The sequence below is a fragment of the Myotis myotis genome, unplaced genomic scaffold, assembly GCF_014108235.1.
Source record: "Myotis myotis isolate mMyoMyo1 unplaced genomic scaffold, mMyoMyo1.p scaffold_m19_p_13, whole genome shotgun sequence".
Lineage (NCBI taxonomy): Eukaryota > Metazoa > Chordata > Mammalia > Chiroptera > Vespertilionidae > Myotis > Myotis myotis.
This window is the reverse complement of record NW_023416317.1, coordinates 25,255,732-25,277,022: the sequence shown is the minus strand read 5'-3', so window position 1 is coordinate 25,277,022 and position 21,291 is coordinate 25,255,732. Positions and strand designations below refer to the sequence as shown.

Below are 21,291 nucleotides of genomic sequence, written 5' to 3'. Positions count from 1 at the left end.
TATGACTTACTTGTGCCTTAGTTTCCTCATCTGTAAAATGGTGATAATAAGTACCTACCTCATAGGTTTTTAGGAAGATTCAGTGAGATAATATGTGTAAAGGCATGCATGCACGAACGCACAATCCCACATCCAATTGGGTACACACACTTCCAGCAGCACACATGGAGACCACAGCTAGACACACTGCTGCACCGCTGCACTGTCCTCCATGAATACATCCATCACCTAAATCTACCGCATTTACCAAGCACCTACTGTATGCTGGGCACGGGGCCCACAACAAGGACTAGCCCCTGAACCCCCTTCTCCAGTCACTAACACTGTTCAGGTTGTGATGCAATCACCATTTCTTAAGTCCCAATGAAGCCCCCCATCCCTTTCCTTAAAAAAATATAAGAAAGAAGAGGAGATAATATGTGTAAAAAGGTTAGAGCTTAGTACATACTAAGTGTTCAATAAATGCTAGCTATTGTATTATTAAATAGGTTATTACTATTATCATCATCATCATCATCATCATCCATGTTTTACAAATGGAACTCGGAGAAGAGAAATAACTTTTGTCCAAGGGCATAGGTACAAGAAGCGGTGGAGCCCAGAATTTGAATCAGGCCTTCTCAGCATCATGCTGGATGACAAATGAGAATTGAATCACAGGCCCCTGGAAGATTGGAGGTTGGAGGTCATCTTGACTCTTGTCCTCATTTCGTAGGGGAAGAACCTGAGCTTCGGACCTCTTGACTCCCGTCCTTACTCCGCAGAGTAACTCCCTTTATGGAAGCTTGACCACAGGGTTTTCTTAGCTGTTGAGGCCTGTCCTGGCAGAATGCATGTTCCATGGAGAGGGTTTTGTTTACAAATCCTTTTCACACGTGGGACTCTGAAGGAGCCCCCGCATTGGGAAGAGTGAGCCACTCTTGTCCACAGAGCCCCGTGCTAGCCCTGCAGATGCCGAAGACAGACGGTGAGTCACAGTTCGGCGCCAGTGGGAGGGCGGGAGGCCAGGTGAGGCTGGAGGCTTCTGCAGGCCTCACAAGTTTCCCTCCTGCTCCGTGGATGCCGTGACAGCTGCAATGAGATGCAGGCGGGAGATTAACTAGTGGTTCCAGGGTCTGGACTGTTAGGGTGGCTTCAGAGGGACTGAGTCTCCAGAAAACACTAAGAATCTATTAGAGACGGATTAGCTAGGGTGGGAACTCATTTATTGAGCACCTATTACGTGTTGGGCAGTGTATCTAATTTTATCAGTTTGTTCAAACATTTATTGAATTTTGTGTGTAAGGATAATATTAAGGAGTGTGCCTGCTATAAAGAAAAGTACAGTGCCCTGGCTGGTGTGGCTCAGTTGGTTGGGCATGGTCCCTTGCACCAAAAGGTTGCCAGTTCAATTCCAGGCCAGGTTATATGCCCAGGTTGCCAGCTTAATCCGTGATGGGGAGGTGGGGTGCAGGAGGCAGCCAATTGATGTTTTGCTCTCACATCATTGTTTCTCTCTCTCTCTCCCTCTCCCTTCCTCTTTCTTTAAAAATTAATTTTAAAAATCTTTTAAAAAGAAAGACAAATACAGCAAGATAAAGGGTTAGGGTAGTGGTTCTCAACAGGGGGTGAGGTTTTGCCCCCAGAGGACATTTGGCAATGCCTAGAGACATTTTTGATTGTAATAAATGAAGTTGGGGGCTGCTACTCTCATCAAGCGGGTAGAAGCCATGGATGCTGTTAACAGTCCTACAATACATAGGATAGTCCTGCAACTAAAGTTGCTGGCCCAAAATGTCAGTAAAGCCCAGGTTGAGAAACCCTAGGTTTAGAAAATGTGTGTTCTTCAGGTCAGGTGGCCACAGATGGCCACACTAAGGATGGGATGTGACCTTTGAGCAGAAACCTGAAAACGTCAGAAAGTAAGAATGAGAAGATCTGGAGAAGAACATCACAAGCATAGAGAGCAGTGAGTGCAAAGGCCCTGCATCAGGAACACATAATCAAAAAGACCAGAGTGTGAGGTCAGGTTGATTATTTTCCACCGTATTTCAGATGAAAAAATCTAAAGCTCAGGGGTAATGGTTTGCCAAAGGTCACCCAATTAAACAGTGCTGGGCCAGGATTTGAACTTGGATGTGCTTGATTCCAGAGCCCATTTGCTTTCCACTGCCTCAGCTGCTACTGTCAGATGATAGATTTTTAGATAGATATTTATGTATAGATAGATTTATAGATCTATAGATGAATTTATATATATATATATATATACACACACACATATATTTATAAATATATATATATACTAGAGACTCGATGCAGGAAAATTCATGCAAGAGTAGGCCTTCCTTCCCCCAGCTGCCGGCACTGGCTTCCCTCTGGTACCCGGGACCCAGACTGGCTTCCCTCGGGCCGCCCACAGGCACCTGGGACCAGGCTGGCTTCCCTCCAGCCCCAGCTTCGTCAGGAAGGATGTCCGGAATGACATCCGGAAGATGTCCGGTCTAATTAGCATATTACCCTTTTATTATTATAGACATACACACACACACACACACACACACATATATATATATATAGAGAGAGAGAGAGCAAGAGAGAGAGAGAGACTCATTTAATCCTTACAGTATACATGTGTGTTAGATAACATTCTATTATTGCACCCATTTTACAGATAGGAAAATTGAGGCATAGAGAGGCTAAATGATTTGTTCAATTTGTGAAAAAGGCAGAGGCAGGATTTGAACCCAAACTGCCTAGTTTCTGAGTTCATGCTCATAACTGCCACACTGTAAAGTAGTTGCTCTCTCAGCAGGTAGTGAGTTTCTAGAGTAGATTGTTCACTTGACTAGTAACTCCTCAAGTTTGGTAACACATAGGAAGTGAATTTAAAGGTCATTTTGTTCACACATGAGGAAACAGAACTGACCTCAGAAAGTTACTTGTGCAGGGTTGCACAAGGAGGTGGTGGTAGAACTGGAACCAGAATCCAGGCGTCCCTCCTGAGTGCCCTCTGCTCCACCACGGGCCACTTTGCACCCCCCACCCCCACCCCAGCCATACCTGCACATTCCCAGCATCCACCATCTGTTCTTTCAGGCTGCCCATAGAGTCTTTGTTCTCTGGATCCCAGCCACCAGCCATGTCTGATATGTGGCAGGTTTGGAGCTACAGAGGAGGGGCCTGCTTGTGACAGAATGCCCAGGCATCTGCCTCGGCCCCTGCCCGTCCTTCCTTACGGTGCAGAAGTTGGGGCTCAGATAGGTTATGTGACTTGCCTTCTGAGGTCAGCCAAGACCATTAATGCTTCCAAAGTAGATAATTCTCTCACTTATTCATTCTTTCAGTCAAAAGAAGGAATCTATGGTATGCCAGGCACCGCTCATGCAGAGGTGAAATTGATGGTCCCTGCCCTCCAGGGGAGACATAATTGGTGTCCATTTGCAGTCTCCTTGTAGTTTAGCGTCTGATTCTGCACTGCTTAGTATTGCACTGCCCAGAAAGGATAGCTAACCCAACCAGTTCAGGGAGGGTGTCAGGAAAGTCTCCTTGGAAGAGGTGATAGATGCCGTGGCTAAGTCTTAAAGGATAACTGGGAGTTAGCCAGGCAGGGAAGGGGAAAGGGACACTGAGGGGACAGCATCTGTAAAAACAAAGGTAGGAGAGAGCTCCCTATGCACAGAGAATTACAGGTTATTCAAGATCACAGCCGTGTTAGTGGCCACTTATTGGCATTTACTGTGTATCAGACACTGTGCTGAGCATTAGCTCAACAACCTTCTGAGTTAGATGCTGTTTATGTCCACATCTACAGATGAAGAAACCGAGCTGCAGGAAGGGTGAAGGTCACACAGGTAATGAGCGCCAGAGAATGAACTGAGAAGTTCTTGGAATTTGCCCTCGGCGGCATGGAGGTCCTTCTGTGAACCCGATGCTTATGGATCCAAGATCTCCGTCTGGCTGCCCCCATTGGTGCTGCCCCTCCTGACAGTTCTGTTTCCTCCCACAGGTGGAAGGACAGTCCAGAGCCCATGTCATCGCACAGGAGCTGCTGTCTTCAGAAAAAGCGTGAGTCCCCAAGCAGCTGCCTGTGGCCTTGAGCTTGTTAACAGAGCATCACCCCTCCCTGGCTTGCACAGGATGGGAATTAATGCAAACTCCACCTCCTTTCCCTCCACAGATACGTGGAGATGCTCCAGCACTTACATCTGGTGAGTTAATCATTCTAATTGCCAAAACAAATTGCCCTTTTACAAGGCGGTGATATAAGAAAAGCAGTGAGGAGGCAGAGGTGATTTCCATGAACAGAGGCTTAGCAGTAGGCATGTGTTCTCAGAGGCTTTTCAGGGAAGCCTGTCTCCTAACCCACATGCTTCATGGTGGATGGTGCCATGCTTTCTGTGGACATGCCTCTCTGCCGGGTGGGGGCTGCTTGGGGGACGTGGTGCGATTTCTGGAAGGATAGCTTCCGCTTGTTGAGGAAGGCAGAAGGAGGACAGCTGTAGTTTTGAGGTATTGCTGTGTGTGTGTCTGTGTGTAAGTGTGTATGTGTGCATGTATATATGTGTGTGTGTGCGTTATATATTTTGGTCCATATAGAGAAGGTGATGTGTTTGCATAGTGACAGAGCAGTTAGGGTATCATGAGGCTTTCCTAAGTTATCTCAACATTGGGGCATTTATGCCTGACTTGGTGGTAAAGGAATCCTCTGGACTCTCAAAGGAAAGGAGGCCAGACTTGGGGACTGCCTAGATATCAGACACCTCTACCCTTCACAACCCACAATATTGCCTGGAAAGTTTCCCTTTGCCGTCTGATTCAGTTCAACAGATATTTTTGAACGCTTGCTCATGACAAGAGTGGGGAAATGGAAGGACAGATCAGACAGGGCCCTTACCCAGGAGCAATCTGGCCAGTGAAGGAATCAGATTAGTGAATCAATATTATTCGGAGCACAAGGGGAATGACTGACAACCTGGGGAAATCTAGGCAGGCTTCCCTGAGGAGGTGATATTAGAGGAAAGGAAATAGGGGTACAGCAAAAATATGGAAATTGAAAGGATGTGGTGGGCTCAGCTACCCCAGGCTTGTGACAGCTCCTTACTACTCTGGGCTTTTAAGTCATTTGCAGTCTCCTTGTAGTTTAGCATCTGATTCTGCCCTGCTTGGTATTGTTTGCCATGTCTTTCCAAGAATGTCAGAGCTGGGGATGTCCACCCTGAACATTTTGTCGGTGTTGATTTGGAGGTTCAGAGGGAGTGACTTGCCAGGGTCACACAGCAACTGAGCCAGTCATTCTGATTCTCAGTACACTGTCATCACGTGTTAATCCTGAATTCCCAACTGCCTTTGGATTTCCTCGGGGTAGGGACTTCTCTGGAAGAAGCAAAGCACCAAGCCAAATCTCTTGCCGAATGCAGTTGAGGTCCCTGTCAGTGATACTGCCTTGGGGGCATTGCTCTGGTCTGCCACCTCAGCCCCTCATTTTTGCCCTCAGGAAGAGAGCTTTGTGTGCATTATTCAAACCCAAAGCCCTCGTGTATGAGATGTAACAGTACGCTCCTCCCACCTTTACATCTAAAAGATCTATTTAGCAAGGGCAGCAACGATCACTTATGTTTTTTGCTTCTCTCTCACTTGCTTCTGAGCTGGCAGCATGTCAGAGAGGGGCTAGGCTTTTTTGTTTTATGACTTTGTTAAGAGGTTTTTAACTGGGAAACTTCCATCTGTGTTTGCACTGCTTCCTGCCAGTTGGAAAGCTGCTGAAGCTGCTGGTAATTCATAATAACCTGAGGAGAGAGAAAAAAGAGCCCATAAAAATCACAACTCATAAGCTAGTTGCGGGAAATTGTGGTCTGGAGTTACATGTATGATGTCAGTGCTTATGAGGATAGAAATGGCAGAAATGCCACAACGTGACTCCAAGTCCTAGTCTGGGACCCTAGTCAGAAGGAGACTCATAGACTTTGGGGCGTTTCACACCACTCCCCAGCCTGGATCTATTGCTGATTGCTAAGTCGGTAGGTTCTCTTTCAGAGCTTCTTAGAGACGTGATGTTGTTGAAATCCCAAGGCTGCCCAGTGATGAGGAGGGGCGACCACACCTTCTAAACCTCCCCAGCTAGCAAAGTCCTTGACTCCATATGCTGTTGTTGAGAAGGGGATGAGGGTGGCCCCTGGTCTTCTGAGTTTGGGATTCAGCTCTGTGCTTATTAAGTAGTACTAGTAGGTAGAGCTAACTCAGAGATTACTAAACATTCTGGTCATCCAAAATTGAATTGTAATGGTCAAGATCCTGTTTTGTAGAGCCTATTAATTAAGAGTGGGTTTTACATGTTTTAAACGTTTGTGGGGGAAAAAGGCAAAGAAGACGGAATGCATGACTGAGACCATCTGTGGACCACAAAGCCTAAAGTATTTATCTGTCCCTTTTCAGAAAAAGTTTGCTAACTCTGGTTTAAAGACTCACTTTATCCTTCCAAGAACCTAGTCAAAAACACATTCATCCACCTGTCCATCTGCCTCCATTCATCTAGCCAGCCTTTCGCCCGCTCATCTGTCCTTTCATCTAGCCATGCAGCCATTTACCATCCTCAGTTCATCCACTACTCATATGTGCATCCATCCGTCTAACCATCCACCCTTCTACTCATCCAGTCATTCAACTCTCCATCCATCCAGCTTACTCATGCCTTCTGAATGGAACAACACAGGGTGTACCATAGGTAGTGAGATAGGTCTTGGAGCCCCAAAGATGGAAAAGGCCCCGAACCTGCTCTTGAGTAGTCTCTCACGTGGGGAGGAGAACGACGTAAGTCTGCAGGAGCGTAAGGGAGGGAGAGACTTACTCTCCTTTGGCCCATCTAGGAAGGCTGGCAGAAGAATTGACACTGGGGTGGACTTTTAATCAGCCCACAAGGCCAGGTTCTAATGGAGGAGGGCACGGAAGGCAGGCGGTCAGCGTGGAAACGCTCACTGGCCTGAATGTACATGATATGTCTGGAGAATGGTGCATCATCACATATGGTTAGAACATGGATACATTTGGAAGGGTAGGTTAGAGGTGGAATCAGGGGTCAGGTGATGGGTCCAAAACAATGCTCGGACCAGATTGAGAAGTGCTTAAACTGTCAGGCTGACGTTTTATTTGGGCCAAGGCGTCGAAGGCCTGTTCAGAAGCCAGTCTGCCGACTAGGAGAGGTGACTGTGGCAGTTATCACCGTCTGACGCCCCAGGAGAAGTTCTTACACCTCAGAGGGCCCTACGTGGTCTGGTCCTGTCTGCCTCTCCTGCACTGTCTCCAGCCACAGAGCAAATGAAGTCACGTCTCCTGGCTTTTCCACTTGCTTTTCCCTCCACTGGAATGTCCTACTCGTGATCTTCTCATAGCCAGTTCCTCCTTCTCACTCTGGTCTCAGTTCAAGTGTCACCTCCTCAAAGAAGAGGAGGTGCCCCAAAACTTAATGGCATAAAACAACCATTTTATTATACTCATAGATTTTCTGGACTTTGGACAGGGCAAGGTGGGGGGGAGCATGTCTCTGCTCCACGATGTCTGGAGAAGACTTAAAGACTGGGGCTGACTCACCTGAAACCAATATAATATTTTATGACAACTGTAACTGAAAAATAAATTTTAAAATAAATTAATTAAATTTTAATTTAAAAACAAAGGTCAGGGGTGACTTGATAGCTAGGGTCTGGAATCACCCAGAGGTGCCTTCACTCACATGGCTGCTGGTTGGTGCTGGCTATTGTCTTGGACCTCAGCTGGGCTGTTGGCCAGAACACTTACTTGTGACCTCTCCATGTGGTCTCTGCATGGGCAGGTTTGGGCTTCCTCACAGCATGGTGGCTGGGTTCCAAGAGTGAGTGTCCCAAGAGCGAGCCAGGAGGAAGTGCGTGGCATTTTTATGATCTAGCCTTGGGAGTTATGTCACACCACTTCCACCATACTCTCATTAGCTGAGACAGTCACAAAGGTCCACCCAAGTTCAAGAGGAGGGAATGCAGTCTCTACCACTCAGCAGGAGTATCAAGCTCACATTGCATAAAGACCACGTGAGACAGAAGATATTTCTGTGGCTACTGTTGAAAATATACTATAGAAGTCTTCCCTAATAATTCTGTGTCAGTTAAAAATTGTATTTGAGTCCTGACCTGTGTGACTCAGTGGTTAGAGTGTCGGCCAACAGATCTAAGGGTCAGGGGTTTCAATTCTTAGTCAAGGGCATGTACCTGGGTTGCAGATTCGATCCCTAGTCAGGGCCTGTGGAGGAGGCAACCTATCAATGTGTCCCTCTCATGTCAATGTTTCTTTCTCTCACTCTCTCTCACTCTCTCTACCTCTCCCCCTCCCTCCCACTCTCTTTCCACTCCCTCTAAATATTAACGGAAAAAAATATCCTCGGGCGAGGATTAACAAAAAAATTTGTATTTGACTGCTAGTAATAAAAGCCCAATTATGATGGCTAAAATAATTTAGAGACTATTCTCCCATGTGAAATAGGTCCAGAAGTAGGAGGTCCAGGTCAAGTTTAGAAGCTCCACAAAGTCTCAGGGACTAAGGTTCCATCTATTTGCTGTATCCTTTCCATGGGTCCTCACAAGCACATAAGGCTGCTGCAGCTCTAGCCATCACATCCATGTCCCAGGCAGGAAGAAGGAGGTGGTGGGGGTGGGGGGAAGGGGAGGGGGGTAGTAAAAGCTATGCTACTTTATGAGTTAGTTCACTTGAAAAAGAATTCCCCAAAGTTTCTCTCAATGACTTCTACTTCCATTTCATTGCACACTCCTAGTTGCAAAGGAAGCCAGGTCAACTGGAAGTCAGTATGTCAAAACTGAGTTCAGCTCAGTGGCTGTGCTTCTTGTGTGTTCATTCTGGGGCCCAGGCTGAAGGAGGAGCAGGTACCCTGGGGAGGCTCTTCCCATGGTGATGGCAGGAGAGCTAGTAGAAACACCAGAGGGCTTCTAAGATTCAGCTCAAAACTTGGTCTGTCCACATCCCACTGGCCAGAGCAAGTGCCATGGCCAGCCCAAAGGCAAGGGACAGGGATATGCTCTCTCCCACAATGAGTCTATGGCAAGTGTGGATGCGGGGAGGGCAAAGATCTGCAACTGTACTGCCTCTTCTACACTCTCTCATGCTTCATTTTATCTTCTTCATTGCCTCTTTAACTACCTAAAATTATCTAATTTATGCATCTGTTTGCTTGTTATGTTGTGTTTTCATTTTCATTCAGTTCCAAATACTTTCTCATTTCCCTTGTGATTTCTTATTTGACTCATGGATTATTTAAAATTATGCTGTTTAATTTCCAAATATCTGTGAATTTTTTCAAATTTCCTTCTGCAGCTGATTTCTAATTCTATTGTGGTTGGAGAATGTATTTTGTGTGGTTTCAGCCCTTTTAAATTTTTTGAAATTTGAAAATTGTTTATGACCTGGCACGTCCTGGAGAATATTCCATGTGTGTACTTGAAAAATAATGTGTTTTCTGCTATGATTTTTGAATTATCCATTGCTCCCTTCAATTTTGTCTGTTTTGCTTCATGGTTATGGGGGCTGTTTTTAGGTGCTTGTCTATGGTCTGGCTCCCTCACTGAGCTTGGAGCTTCTTGAGAGCAGAACTTGACATTCCCAGTGGATTGTGATGCTCAGTACACCAATGGTACTCAGTAAATATCTGATGAGTGAATGAGTGGTGGCAGGGTCAACCCTTCCAGCCGTCTTAGCATCTCTTCAGTCAAAAATATTTTCTGAGCATTTCCTGTGTGGATACAGGGTACATATGGAGGAATGATAAGGGGAGGTCCCTGCCCACCAGAAACTGATGGCCTATGAGAGAGATGGGCATAGAAAAAAACCATATTAACCCTGTGGTGTCCAGGGGAAGCACCTGCTTTAAGCTTCTGGGGTCTGAAAAGGATTCCTGGAGGAAACATGACTAAGTTGAGATTTGAAGGCTGGGAGGAGGTAGCCAGGTGAAGGCTTGCATCTGGCAAAGGAATCAGGATGTACAAAGGCCTGGAGGCCAGTTAGAGAAGGGTGTGCTTGGGAACTGAAAGAAATTCAGCCTGTCTGCAATGTTGTGAGTGAGCGAGAGAACTGAGGCCAGCAAGGTATGGGGCGGACACGGAGAGCCCCATGAGGCATGTTTGGCGTTTGGGTTTTATACCCTGAAGGCCCTGGGGAGGCTGCAGGGTGATTGCAGCAGAGGTGACAGTGGACTGGAGTGTTGTAGGCAGGTTTCAGGACTCATGTGCTTGGTGACTGATGGACTGTGGGGTGCATTAGAGGGAGGGAGGGCTCCAGGCTGACCCTGGATTTCTGTCTTGCTAACTGACTAAGAAGGCAAGTGCTGGAGGGGCTCAGGTTAGGCTTGGGGAAAGATGATGAGTTCATTGTGGGTCTTGTTAAGTGGGAGAGGCTCAGGGAAGACTACCCTAGTGGTCAGCTGGGCATGGGATGTGCACTGGGAGTGATCAAATGTAGAGATGTTAACTGAAGCTCCTGGAGAGGCCCAGATTTCCCCAAGGGAGTATGTGCAATCAATCAGGTGAGGGCTCTCAGGTACCCTGAGGAGGAAGAAGGTGGTGCCCTGGAAGGTGTGAGCCTAGGGACTGGCAGGTTTTCATAAAAGGTCCGAAGGGACTCCGGGAGAGGTTTGGGGAGGACATAGTGCAGAAAGGCACGGGAGGCTTCTGGGTCCAACCTGTGCGCATCCCACTCACGCACCCCTGCTTTCCTCAGTGGCAGTAACCACTTGAAAGGTGTCAGGAGAGCCCAGGACAGAGCCCGACTTCTCAGACTGCTCCGAGAAAAGGGAGATTCATTCAGAAGCCCTCCCTCATCACTCTGTGGGAGTTTCATTAGGCTGTGGCCTCAGTGCCGACATGACAGGCCAATGCCGGATCTAGCAGGACTTTTGTAATTTATGAGTTTGCCTACCTAAATTGGTGTGCCATCAGCGTGCTTCCCACCGCGGTCCCCTCTTCCCTTGCCCAGCGGCTCCTGCTCCTCATAATAGTCAGTGTCCAGTGTCTTAGATGCTGTAGAGGAGTGGGGGGCGGTGAGCATGTGTTGACCTCTTATGTGTGCTTAGCAGTTTATATACATTATTTAATTGCACATAATTTGTGCTCAGTAAATATTTTCTCAGATGGCCGGATGGGCCCCAAACTGAACCTCAGAGAAGATCACTTACCCAAACTCACACGGCCAGTGAGAAGGGAGGCCAGGGCTGTTTGACTCCAGAACCCTGGATGTGGAACAGTCCGGTTCGGTGGTGAGGAGCCCCAGGAGGGAGGAAACCAGTGTGAGTGCAAGGAATGCAGTCAAGGAAGGCTTCTTGGGAGAGGGAGTTTTGAAATGGACATGAATGGACAGAAAGTAGCAACAGACCTTCCAGAGGGTAGGAGCAACAGGAATAAGTGCACAGGGGGTGGGGTATGGGAGTCGGGGTGGGGTATAGGGTGTACAGGAAGTGTCCAGAGAGCGGTCTTTAGAGCGAGCCTGAATGCCACGTCCTAAGGTATTTCAAAGAGAAGCGTAGGAGTTTGGGAGCCCTGAGGACTTGAGCAGAGAAGGTTGGTCTAGTAGGTTGAGTGGGAGGGAGTGATATTGGGACAAAGTTTAAGCCCCAAAATGCTTGTATTTTCATTCAGTCCAGGAAAATAAATTGCTATGTGACCCTGCAAAGTCTGTTGTGCCTTCCTCCCTCACCTTGAAGTAGCTGGTGGGACTCAGACATTTTTAGCCACAGATGCTTGTCTTCAAATAAAATTTTACTGAGAACCTGAGAAGAGTGCATGAAAGTGGAGGTGCTTTGGTTCAAAGGCATATGGAGGCCAAAGTTTGGGCTCCTTTAACCCTGGGTCTCCATAGAGCACAGTGTGAAAAATATTCATCTAAATCAATGGTTCTCAAAGTGGGTCCCCAAACCAGCAGTGTCAGCATTACCTGGGAGCTGGTGAGAAATTCATATGCTTGGGCTCCCTCACAACTGCTAAATAAAAAACTCTGGGGGTGAGGTTCAGCCCTGTGTTTTAATGCCCCCCCCCCCAGGAGCGATGGATGGACAGTAACTTTGAGACTCACAGACAGATGATCCTATAAGGCCCCTTCAGCATGGACTCTCTGTGATTTCCTGCCCCCAGAAGCCAGCATCCGCTAGGACACTGATTCCCAACCCTGGTTGTACATGCGTACCTGGGAGTGTTAAAAACTACAGATGCTCATCCCACCCTCAGAGATTTGTACTTAATTGGTCCAGGGTGCTGCCCGGTCATCCAGAGTTGAAAAGCTCCCCAGATAATTCCAATTTGCACCTAAAACTGAGAACCTAGTGAAAAAGTACAAACATTCATTCAGCACAGTTAGAAACAAAGCCAGGTCAATGTGAGGATAAAGCCAAAGGGAATGAGACGCATTCTGCTCTCTGCTTAGTTGGAGGGACGATAACAGAAATATTCAGAGTAAGTAAACAGACTGACAATGCAAAATTTTTCAAAGCCATTGCTTTTAAGGCTGGGATATTTATAATCCTACCAACGTGCAGTAGGTGCCCAGGAATACACGAGGCCACAAGATAAACAGAGCACATTTCTAAGCGCTTCTGCCTTGCTCTAGATACATGATTTTAAATAAATTAAATCAGGCATGGATATATTTTGGAAAATAACGTAAAATATGCATTAACTTTTAAGCTAAAATATGAGACTTCAGAGACATTCTGAGACCAGGGTGGCTCCCTTCAGGCTGTGACCCAACATTTCCGGAGGCTATAGGCCACATGAGAGGACCTTAAACTGACTGCTGAAGTAACCTAGGAAATGACCTCATGGTGGAGGTGGCATTTGAAGCAGCTTTGAAAGATAAGCAAGATATGAATCAGATTCCAAAGGCACAGAACAAAGATAGAGGCTGGAAAAGAGGAGTCATAAAAGCAGCAGTGCTCAAAGTGTGGTTCTGGGACCAGCAACAACAGCAGCACCTGGCAACTGGGGAGATAGTAAAATTATCCAGTCCCACCTTGACCTACAGAATGGAAACTCTGGGTCCGGTGAGCAATCTGTGTACTTTGAACAAGTTTGTCAGGTGACTGTGAGGCACACTTAACTTAGAGAACCACTGGTACACAGAAATGAGCAGTCAGCTGCAGAGATAGGCTGGACCGGCTTTTGAAGGGCCATGAACTCCAGGCCCGGGATTTCCACTTGGCTCTGAGGTCTAGACACAAATGAAGGTTTTAGAGGAGACAAAAAAGCAGTGGGGAAAAGAAGTGCTTGTTCTCTCTCCCTCAGGGGCCTCAGAGAACTGGTTTTTTGAACAAGTTTTACATACAGTTAAATGAACAAATCTTAAAGAGAGGGCTCCAATTTTTAATAACTGTGTGCATTTGTAACCACCGCCCTGATATAGAACATTTCCATCATGCAGAAGATGCCTCTCACGCCCCTCCTCAGTCAGTCACTCCCCAGAGGTTGCCACTATTTTGCCTTCCTTCACATTCCATTGGGTTAGCCTGTTCTTGAAACTCATATGAATGGAATCATGAATTATGTATTCTTTTGTGTTTTGTGTCTGGTGTCTTTAGCTTAACTTAATGTGCAAGATTCATCCACGTTTTCATATATATATATATATTCTTTTGTATGGCTATACCATAGTTGGTATATCTATCCTTCTGTTAATGATTATTTATTTGGGTTGTTTCTAGTCTGGGCTATTACAGGCAGATCTCAGAGATATTGCAGGTTCAGTTCCTCACTATTGCAGTAAAAGTGAGTTATAATCTTTGCTGGTGGAGGGTTTTGCCTTCCATTTGCAAAAGAAAAAAAAATCTATAAAAGTGTATTAAAGCGAAGCACAGGTATGCCTGTATAAAGCTGTTATATCTTTTAAGGAACATATGCACTCATTTCTCCTCAGTATTTTACCTTGGAGTGGAATTGATAGGCCATAGATTTGGCTTTATTATAAACTTCCAAATAAGTTTACAAAGAGGTTGAAGAACTATATACTCCCACACTGAGGTGTGGGAATACAACTTATTCCTCAGGCTTACCAGCTTATTGGTATTGTCAGTCTTTTTACTCACGGCCATTCTGGTGATTGTGAAGTGGTTTCTCACTTTGGTTTTAATTGTCATTTCCCTGCAGATTAATGAAATTGAATATTTTTCCTTCTGTTTATTAACCATTTGGAAATCCTTATTTGAAAAGTGTATTTTGCTTCTTTTTTAATTGGGTTGTCTGTATTTTTCTTATTGATTTGTAGGAGTTCTTTACATATCCTGGACACAAGCTCATTTTCAGACACGTGTATTGTGAATCTTCTCCCAGTCTGTGCCTTCCCTATTCAATTTTTTAACAGCTTAATTGATATATAAATTTCATACCATCCAGTTCAGCCATTTAAAGTATAAAATTCAGTGGTTTTTAGTATGTTCAGAGTTGTGCAGTTATCACCACAATCATTCTCATCACCCCCAAAAGAATCCCCATCCACCTGAGGTAGCACTCTCCTTCCCCCCACCCACTCCAAGCCCTGTGCATCCACCAGTCTTGTTCTGTCTCTATTAGATTGGCCTATTCTGGATATTTCGTATAAAGGGAATTATGTAATTTGTGGTCTTGTGTCTTTGGCTTCTTTTACCTAGCATAATGTTTTTAAGGTTCATCTATGTCATATGTAGCATCTAACAGTACTTCATTCCTTTTCAGGCTAAGTAATATTCCATTGTGTGGCTAGACCACATTTTGTTTATCTGTTCATCACTGGATAGACATTTGGGTTCTTTCCACTTTTTTATTATTTTGAGAATGCTGCTATGAACATACATGTACAAATTCTTACATGAATATATGCTTATCATTCCCTTGGGTACATATCTAGGAGAGCAATTGCTGTATCACATGGTAACTTTTTAACCTTTTGAGGAACTGCCAGACTGTTTTCCAAGTGGCTGCACCATTTTACATTCCCACCATGGTAATGTGAGGATCCCATTTTCTCCACTTCCTTTCAGTGCTTGTTTTTATATGTATGTCTTTTTTAGTGGTATCTCATTGTGGTTTTAATTTTTAAATGTTCCTAATGACTAATGTTGTTGGGCATCTTTTCATGTGCTTCTTGGTCATTTGTATACTTTCTTTGGAGAAATGTCCCTTCAAATCCTTTGCCCATGTTTAATGGGTCGTCTTCTTATTATAATTCTGTATAGAAGTCACTTGTCAGATATATGATTTGCAAATATTTCCTCCCATCCTGTAGGTTGTCTTTTCACTCTCTTGATGGTGTCTTTTGAACCACAAAAGTTTTTAATTTCTAATTTCTCTGAAGCCTAATTTCTCTATTTTTCTTTGGTTGCTTGTGCTTTGTTGTCACATCTAAGAAAGCTTTGCTTAGCCCCAAATCACCAACATTTACTCCCATATTTTCTTCTAAGAAGACCAAGCACCCAGCACCCCTGGGAGAGGGAGTGTAAGCTCTTCCATTTAAGTCTTTGATTTTGAGTTAATTTTTGTATATGATGTAAAGAAGGAGTCCAAGTTGATTATTTTGCATGTGAATATCCAAATAGCTCAGCACAATTTGTTAAAAAGACGATTTTTTCCCCATTGCAATGCTTTTTGTCATCCTTGTTGATAATCACTTGATCATAATGTGAAGGTTTATTTCTGGATTCTCAGTTCTATTCCATTGATCTATATGTCTGTCCTCATGCCAAGACCACATAGTCTTGATTCCTGTAGCCTTATAGCAAGCTTTGAAATCAGGAAGTGTGAGCACTCCAACTTTGTTCTTTGTCAAACTTGTTTTGGCTCTTCTGGGTCTCTTGCACGCCCATATGAATTTAGGATCAACTTGTTAATTTCTGTTAAAAGGGCATTTGGGATTTTGATAGAGGTTGAGACGAGTCTGTATATCAAGCTGGAGAGTGTTGACCTCTTAACAATATTAAGTTGTGAACATGGGACATCTTCCTATTTACTTAGGTCTTTAATTTCTTCCAACAGTGTTTTGTTGTTTTCAGAGTACAGGTTCTATGCTTCTTTATTAAATTTATTCCTAAGCATTTTTTTTTCATCTTACCACTTTTAAAATGATTTTAACCTTTTATTTAAAAATATTTTCAATTTTACAGAAAAGTAACAAGAGTAGGAGTAGTACATTGAACAATCAAATTCCCCTTTTCCATATTCATCTTTTAACATGAAGTCCAAATTATATGTTTTTTGTATAGTTAGTACTATTTGTAGATATTTTTTTCGTCAATACTTTTTTCAGTGCTTTCTAGAGAGAGTGGAAGGGAGGGAGGGAGAGAGGAGAAAGAGAGAGAGAGACAGACAGAGAGAGAGAGAGAGAGAGAGAGAAAGATGCATCAATGTGAAAGAGACACATTGACCAGCCACCTCCACGCTCACTGACCCAGGGTAGGGATCAAACCTGCAACCCAGGCACATGTCCCCTACTGGGAATCGAACCCGCAACCCCTCGGTGTATGGGCTGACACCCTAACCACTGAGCAACACCTTTTACATTTTAAGATGTCTGTGCATGCCCACAGAGAATTGTTTTCAGGGTTTCAAAGTACCCTTCAGTGGTTGACCCGGCCAAGTGAAGTTGTGTCCCCTGTGCAGCTCAGGGCTTGCCAAGGCGTTTGTGACATGGGGGGTCATGGTTGAGGTTGGTGTGTGTTTGGCCAAATGGGATCCCAGTGAATCCACTTGACTTTTGGCAGTGACATCAGTAGTTTAACCACCTCCAAGGACATTGTGTCTACCCACTAACTGTTCAGCCCAGAGAACAGGGATGCTGTGTCACCCAGAAAACTCAATAGTGGGTTTGGAGAAGGGGAACGTATTCAGGGGACAAGGCACCTGAATGTGAGCTCCCCTCTTCTACTGCAAGCAAGCCCATTGTTTCTGAGAGCCCTGTCTGAGCCACCAATAGAAGGAAGACTTGGCGTGGGGCAATGGGAAGAGCTAGGGTTTTGGAATCAGGCTGATTTGGGCTCAATCTTGCCATCTTGGTGGCGTTGGATAAGTTGCTTAATTTCTCTGGACATAATTCCCTTACTGGTAAAATGGAAATAATAATAACGCCAAAGCGATAGGCTTCTTGTGAGGATGAAATGAGAAAAGGAATGTACAGCGTTGAGCATGCAGTGGCTCCATGGCATGTGTCCTCAGTAAATGTCAGCTGTTGTTATTTGTTGAGCACCTTCCTTGGGCTGGGTTCTAGGGATACAGAGATAAGTACTACCCAGTCTAAGGAGAAGGAAGGCACAGAAGGAAGTATTCCTAAAACACGACAGAAGGCAGTCTACACAAACCCTGTGAAGAAGGTATTCGTACTCCCATTTCACAAAGGGGGAAATTGAGGTTCATGGAGATGAAGGGACTTGCCCAGGGTCACCCGTAGGGGTATATCTAGGTAGAGGATTCGTTTGTTTTCTGAAGCCCTATAAGATTGCAGCAGGGACTCCACAAAGAGCTGGGGAAGCAAGTATGGTGAGAGGGTGGACTGGTTCAGGAAGGCCTCAGGTTCAGAGGGGTTTGAATTGAACCCTGCAGCCATTGGGGCCAGTCAGGTCTTCCTCCTTATTGTCTCTAGTCCCTCCACTCTCTCTGCCCCCTTAGCCAGACTCTGGTCCAGTTTCGAGTCTTGAACTCTCTCCTGCTCTCCTAGAATGGCCGCCTCACTGGTCTCGCTCCCATTCTGGCCACCCACAGTTTCTCCCAACAGAGTGAACTTTCTAAGTGTCTGATCACATTGCTCCCTGCTTAGCTCTAGTCAATAGTTCCCCATCACCCTAAGATGAAAGACAAGTCCCTTGAAAAGTTTTCAGGGCCGTGTAGGATGGGACCCCTGCCTGACCCTCCAGCATCAGCATGTTCCAGTCCCGTGCACTTCTTTCAAGGGTGCACATACCCCTACACACTGCACCCAACCTGCACTCAACTCCTCAATTCCTCCTCCACTTCAGGGCCTTTGTGCATTGCTGCCCCCTCCACCTGGAACACCGCCCCCTCTTGTCCCAGTGTAGGTGTTACCTCCCTGGCAGGCCTTCCCAGAGCTAAGCCAGGTCTGCCTCGTAGGGACTGCCATGGCCCCTTGCTTTTCCCCACCACAGCACATACACCCAGCACATACACCCCTGCGTTGAAATGACCTCTTTACTCATTTCTTTTCCTCCAGATTACAAACTCTTTGAGGGCAGAACTGCACCTCTCCTGCTCCCACTCTCTCCCAAGGCTTGATGCAGAGCAGGCATTCAGTATATTTGTTGAATGAGTGAGGGGATGAGGGCCGGGGATCTTCCACCACCTTCCTGCCTGGGAGATGGATGCCAGGACCCCCAGGTGCAATGGTGGGTCAGAACTACTGAGGGAGCAGAAACTCTCAGGGAGTGATGGATGGTGTGGCTGGCACTCGGCGCTTCCAGCTGATGCATGAGTTTTAAGAACGGATGTATGTGGCGATTCTGATTATGCTCCAGTTTTTTTAAATGAGTCACGTTGATGGCCATCCTGCCCATTGGGACTGAGTCAATTTAGTGAGAATTAATTACAGACAAGAAACCAGCTTGCAGAGTAGTTAATATTGAAACTCCCTGGAGTATGATGCAGATGCAACCGTCAGTCCTGTCTTTGCTTGTCCTTCTCTCCCGCTCCCTGCCCACCCCCTTTCTGTGGTGCTCAGGGCCTGGGCATTGGGATGACTGGATTCTAATCTTGGCTTCCCCACGACTCATTCTCCTTTTCTGTTAAATAAGGGTCCGGCAATCCATCAATTAGCAAGCATTGAATCGCTCCTTCTCTGTCACATACTCTGCTGGACCTGAGAAACATAGCAGGAAACAAAACAGACATGGTCCTGCTCTGAAAATGTCATGTCTAAAATATAAAAAATAAATAAATAAATAAATAAATAAATAAAATATAATCATAACTGCCTCAAGGACAGCACTTTACAGTTTTAAACATCAGGATGCACTCCCAGCTATACTCCTCATGCTATAAGGTTATCCCCATGTTATTTATAGGTGAGGAAACTGAGGCTCAGATAGGTCACAGTTTGCCCACAGTCATTCAACTACTCTTGTGCTATAGTTAGGCTTGAACCGGCCAATGAGAGAATATGTCGAAAGTCCTCTGTCCATCAGCTGCCCAAGCGAGAGGGGTTATTGTCCTCATCAGGATGTTTTCTTTCTTTCTCGGGGATGCCAGGGCTGAGAAGACTCTGTTGGGCTGGAGGCTGGATCCTAAACATGGAGACTCATAAGGAAAGAATGGGAGGGTCCTCTTGCTCCCAGATCATCAGAGAAACCTCCCCTGCAGATTCAGAATGATTCCGTGTCCTAGAGCCATCTGTGGCCAGAAATAAGAACTAAACACCACCTCCCTACCTAGCAGCCCTCTTGTAATTCACACTTTCTCTGCCTTCTGAAACATGCTTTCAGGAAGGGCTATGGTTGCTCAGATACAATGAGATTTATTTCTAATTATAGTTCAAGCATGTGGCTTCCACTGAAGGACACACATGCCTTCAGCCCAGAGAATCTATCCATTAGTGACAGACTCAGCCCCAAGAGTTTCTGACCTTCGTGATGGGCCAGAGGTTCCCCAAGACCTTCGAGTTTTACCAGTCTGGGGCTGGTGAGGGCCAGCCTCAGCAGGGACCAGCTCATCCTCCCTCCTTGGGACTACAGGCTAGGGTGGGCCGCCTTCCCCTTGTCCTCCCTCAATTCCTGGCAGAGCAGGTTGCCGCAGCAGGAGGTCAGCGCAGGACAGGATGAGGTGTTCAGGAAGTGAGGCCTTTGTAACCTCCACATCTGCTATCCTGTACGACAGCACAGACAGCCTCTTTATAGACGATGGAGGGGCATGGATCTCCTGCCTTTCATGTTCCCTGGCTCACTCCCTGTCAGTCCCTCCCTTCCACCGCCTCCCCCTCCCCAGTCTCCTGCTCTCGCTCTGTCATTTCTCATTTTTTCTTTATCTCTTTCAACCTTTCCCTTTCTCTGCTCCAACCCCACCTTCTGCCCTTTCTCCTAGCCTTCTCCTGTCACCACTAGATCTCTCTCCCTCCCGCACTCCTTTTCTGTGTGGGAGAAGACAAGGAAGACTTCTTGGAGGAAAGGCTGCCCATCCTCTCAGGCACTTTCCCCTTTTAGATCTCTACATAGAGACCTTTCTAGCAATAAAGACTGTTCAGCAATGGAATTTACTGTCTTGCTCAGTAATGCGTTCCCTGTCAGGGAGGCAGTCAAAAAAGGCAGAGTGACCTGAATGTTGTAAAAGAGATTTGACCTTCCTGATTTAGGCTGGACCACATGACCCTAATACTGAGGTTTTCCCAATATGTATTGCTCCATAATTCAAGTTCATATCAGGATATCTCCTGTATTTAAAGCTACAGACCTGAGCCTCATGCAAAAGCAGTTGTATTTAAAGATAAAGTATTTTTGTTGTGAGAAAGTTTTGCATTCTTTGTCATTTGAATGTTTATTAAATTTAGTTTGCTATTTAAAGTAATTAATCGTGATACAGAAATTTTAGAAAACAGAGACAAGAAGGAAAAAATTATTCCTAATTCCATACTTCTGACAACAGCCACTGTTTTCATTTCACTCCATTTCCTTTTAGCTTTTTCCTTTGTTCTTTTTTTTACACAACCGTGTTCGGGTGAGAAGACAGCTTTGTATCCCTTCTTGATTTCTTAGCGCCAGGACATGAATATTTCACATAGTCACCATCTACATCATTTTTAGTGACTGCTTGATATGCCATGGAGTGGATGCCTATGACTTCTTAAGACTTTGTTGTGAAATGACAGAGTGCATGAATCTCTTCAAAGATGGCTCATTGTTAAGAAAAGCTTTATCTTTCTTCAGAGAAGGAATTACCCAACTTCTTACGCACCTTGTAAAAGAAGAGCATGCACCCAAGTTCCCACAAGGGAGGGGGTGGAATGAACCTGCTTGAAGCCCTACTCCAGTGGTTCTCAACCTTCTGGCCCTTTAAATACAGTTCCTCATGTTGTGACCCAACCATAAAATTATTTTCGTTGCTACTTCATAACTGTAATGTTGCTACTGTTATGAATTGTAATGTAAATATCTGATATGCAGGATGGTCTTAGGCGACCCCTGTGAAAGGGTCGTTTGACCGCCAAAGGGGTCGCGACCCACAGGTTGAGAACCGCTGCCCTACTCTGTGCTGGGAGTCGCGTTGGGTGCTCGTTAGACATCAGTTACCTGTGGTCACAGGTGTGTTGTCAGCCCTGTTTTACAGGTGAGGA

General features: G+C 45.5%; 1 protein-coding gene across 4 annotated transcripts in view; it reads left to right on the top strand.

Annotated features, from left to right (window-relative positions):
• The window catches only part of FGD5 (FYVE, RhoGEF and PH domain containing 5), a 115,943-nt gene that overhangs the window by 59,962 nt on the left and 34,690 nt on the right, over positions 1-21,291 (top strand). For all 4 annotated transcript variants that reach the window (XM_036332295.1, XM_036332291.1, XM_036332293.1 and 1 more), the window contains 2 exons: positions 3,989-4,047; positions 4,160-4,190. In XM_036332295.1, coding sequence (XP_036188188.1) covers positions 3,989-4,047; positions 4,160-4,190 — 90 coding nt within the window. The remainder of the gene's footprint in view (positions 1-3,988; positions 4,048-4,159; positions 4,191-21,291) is intronic.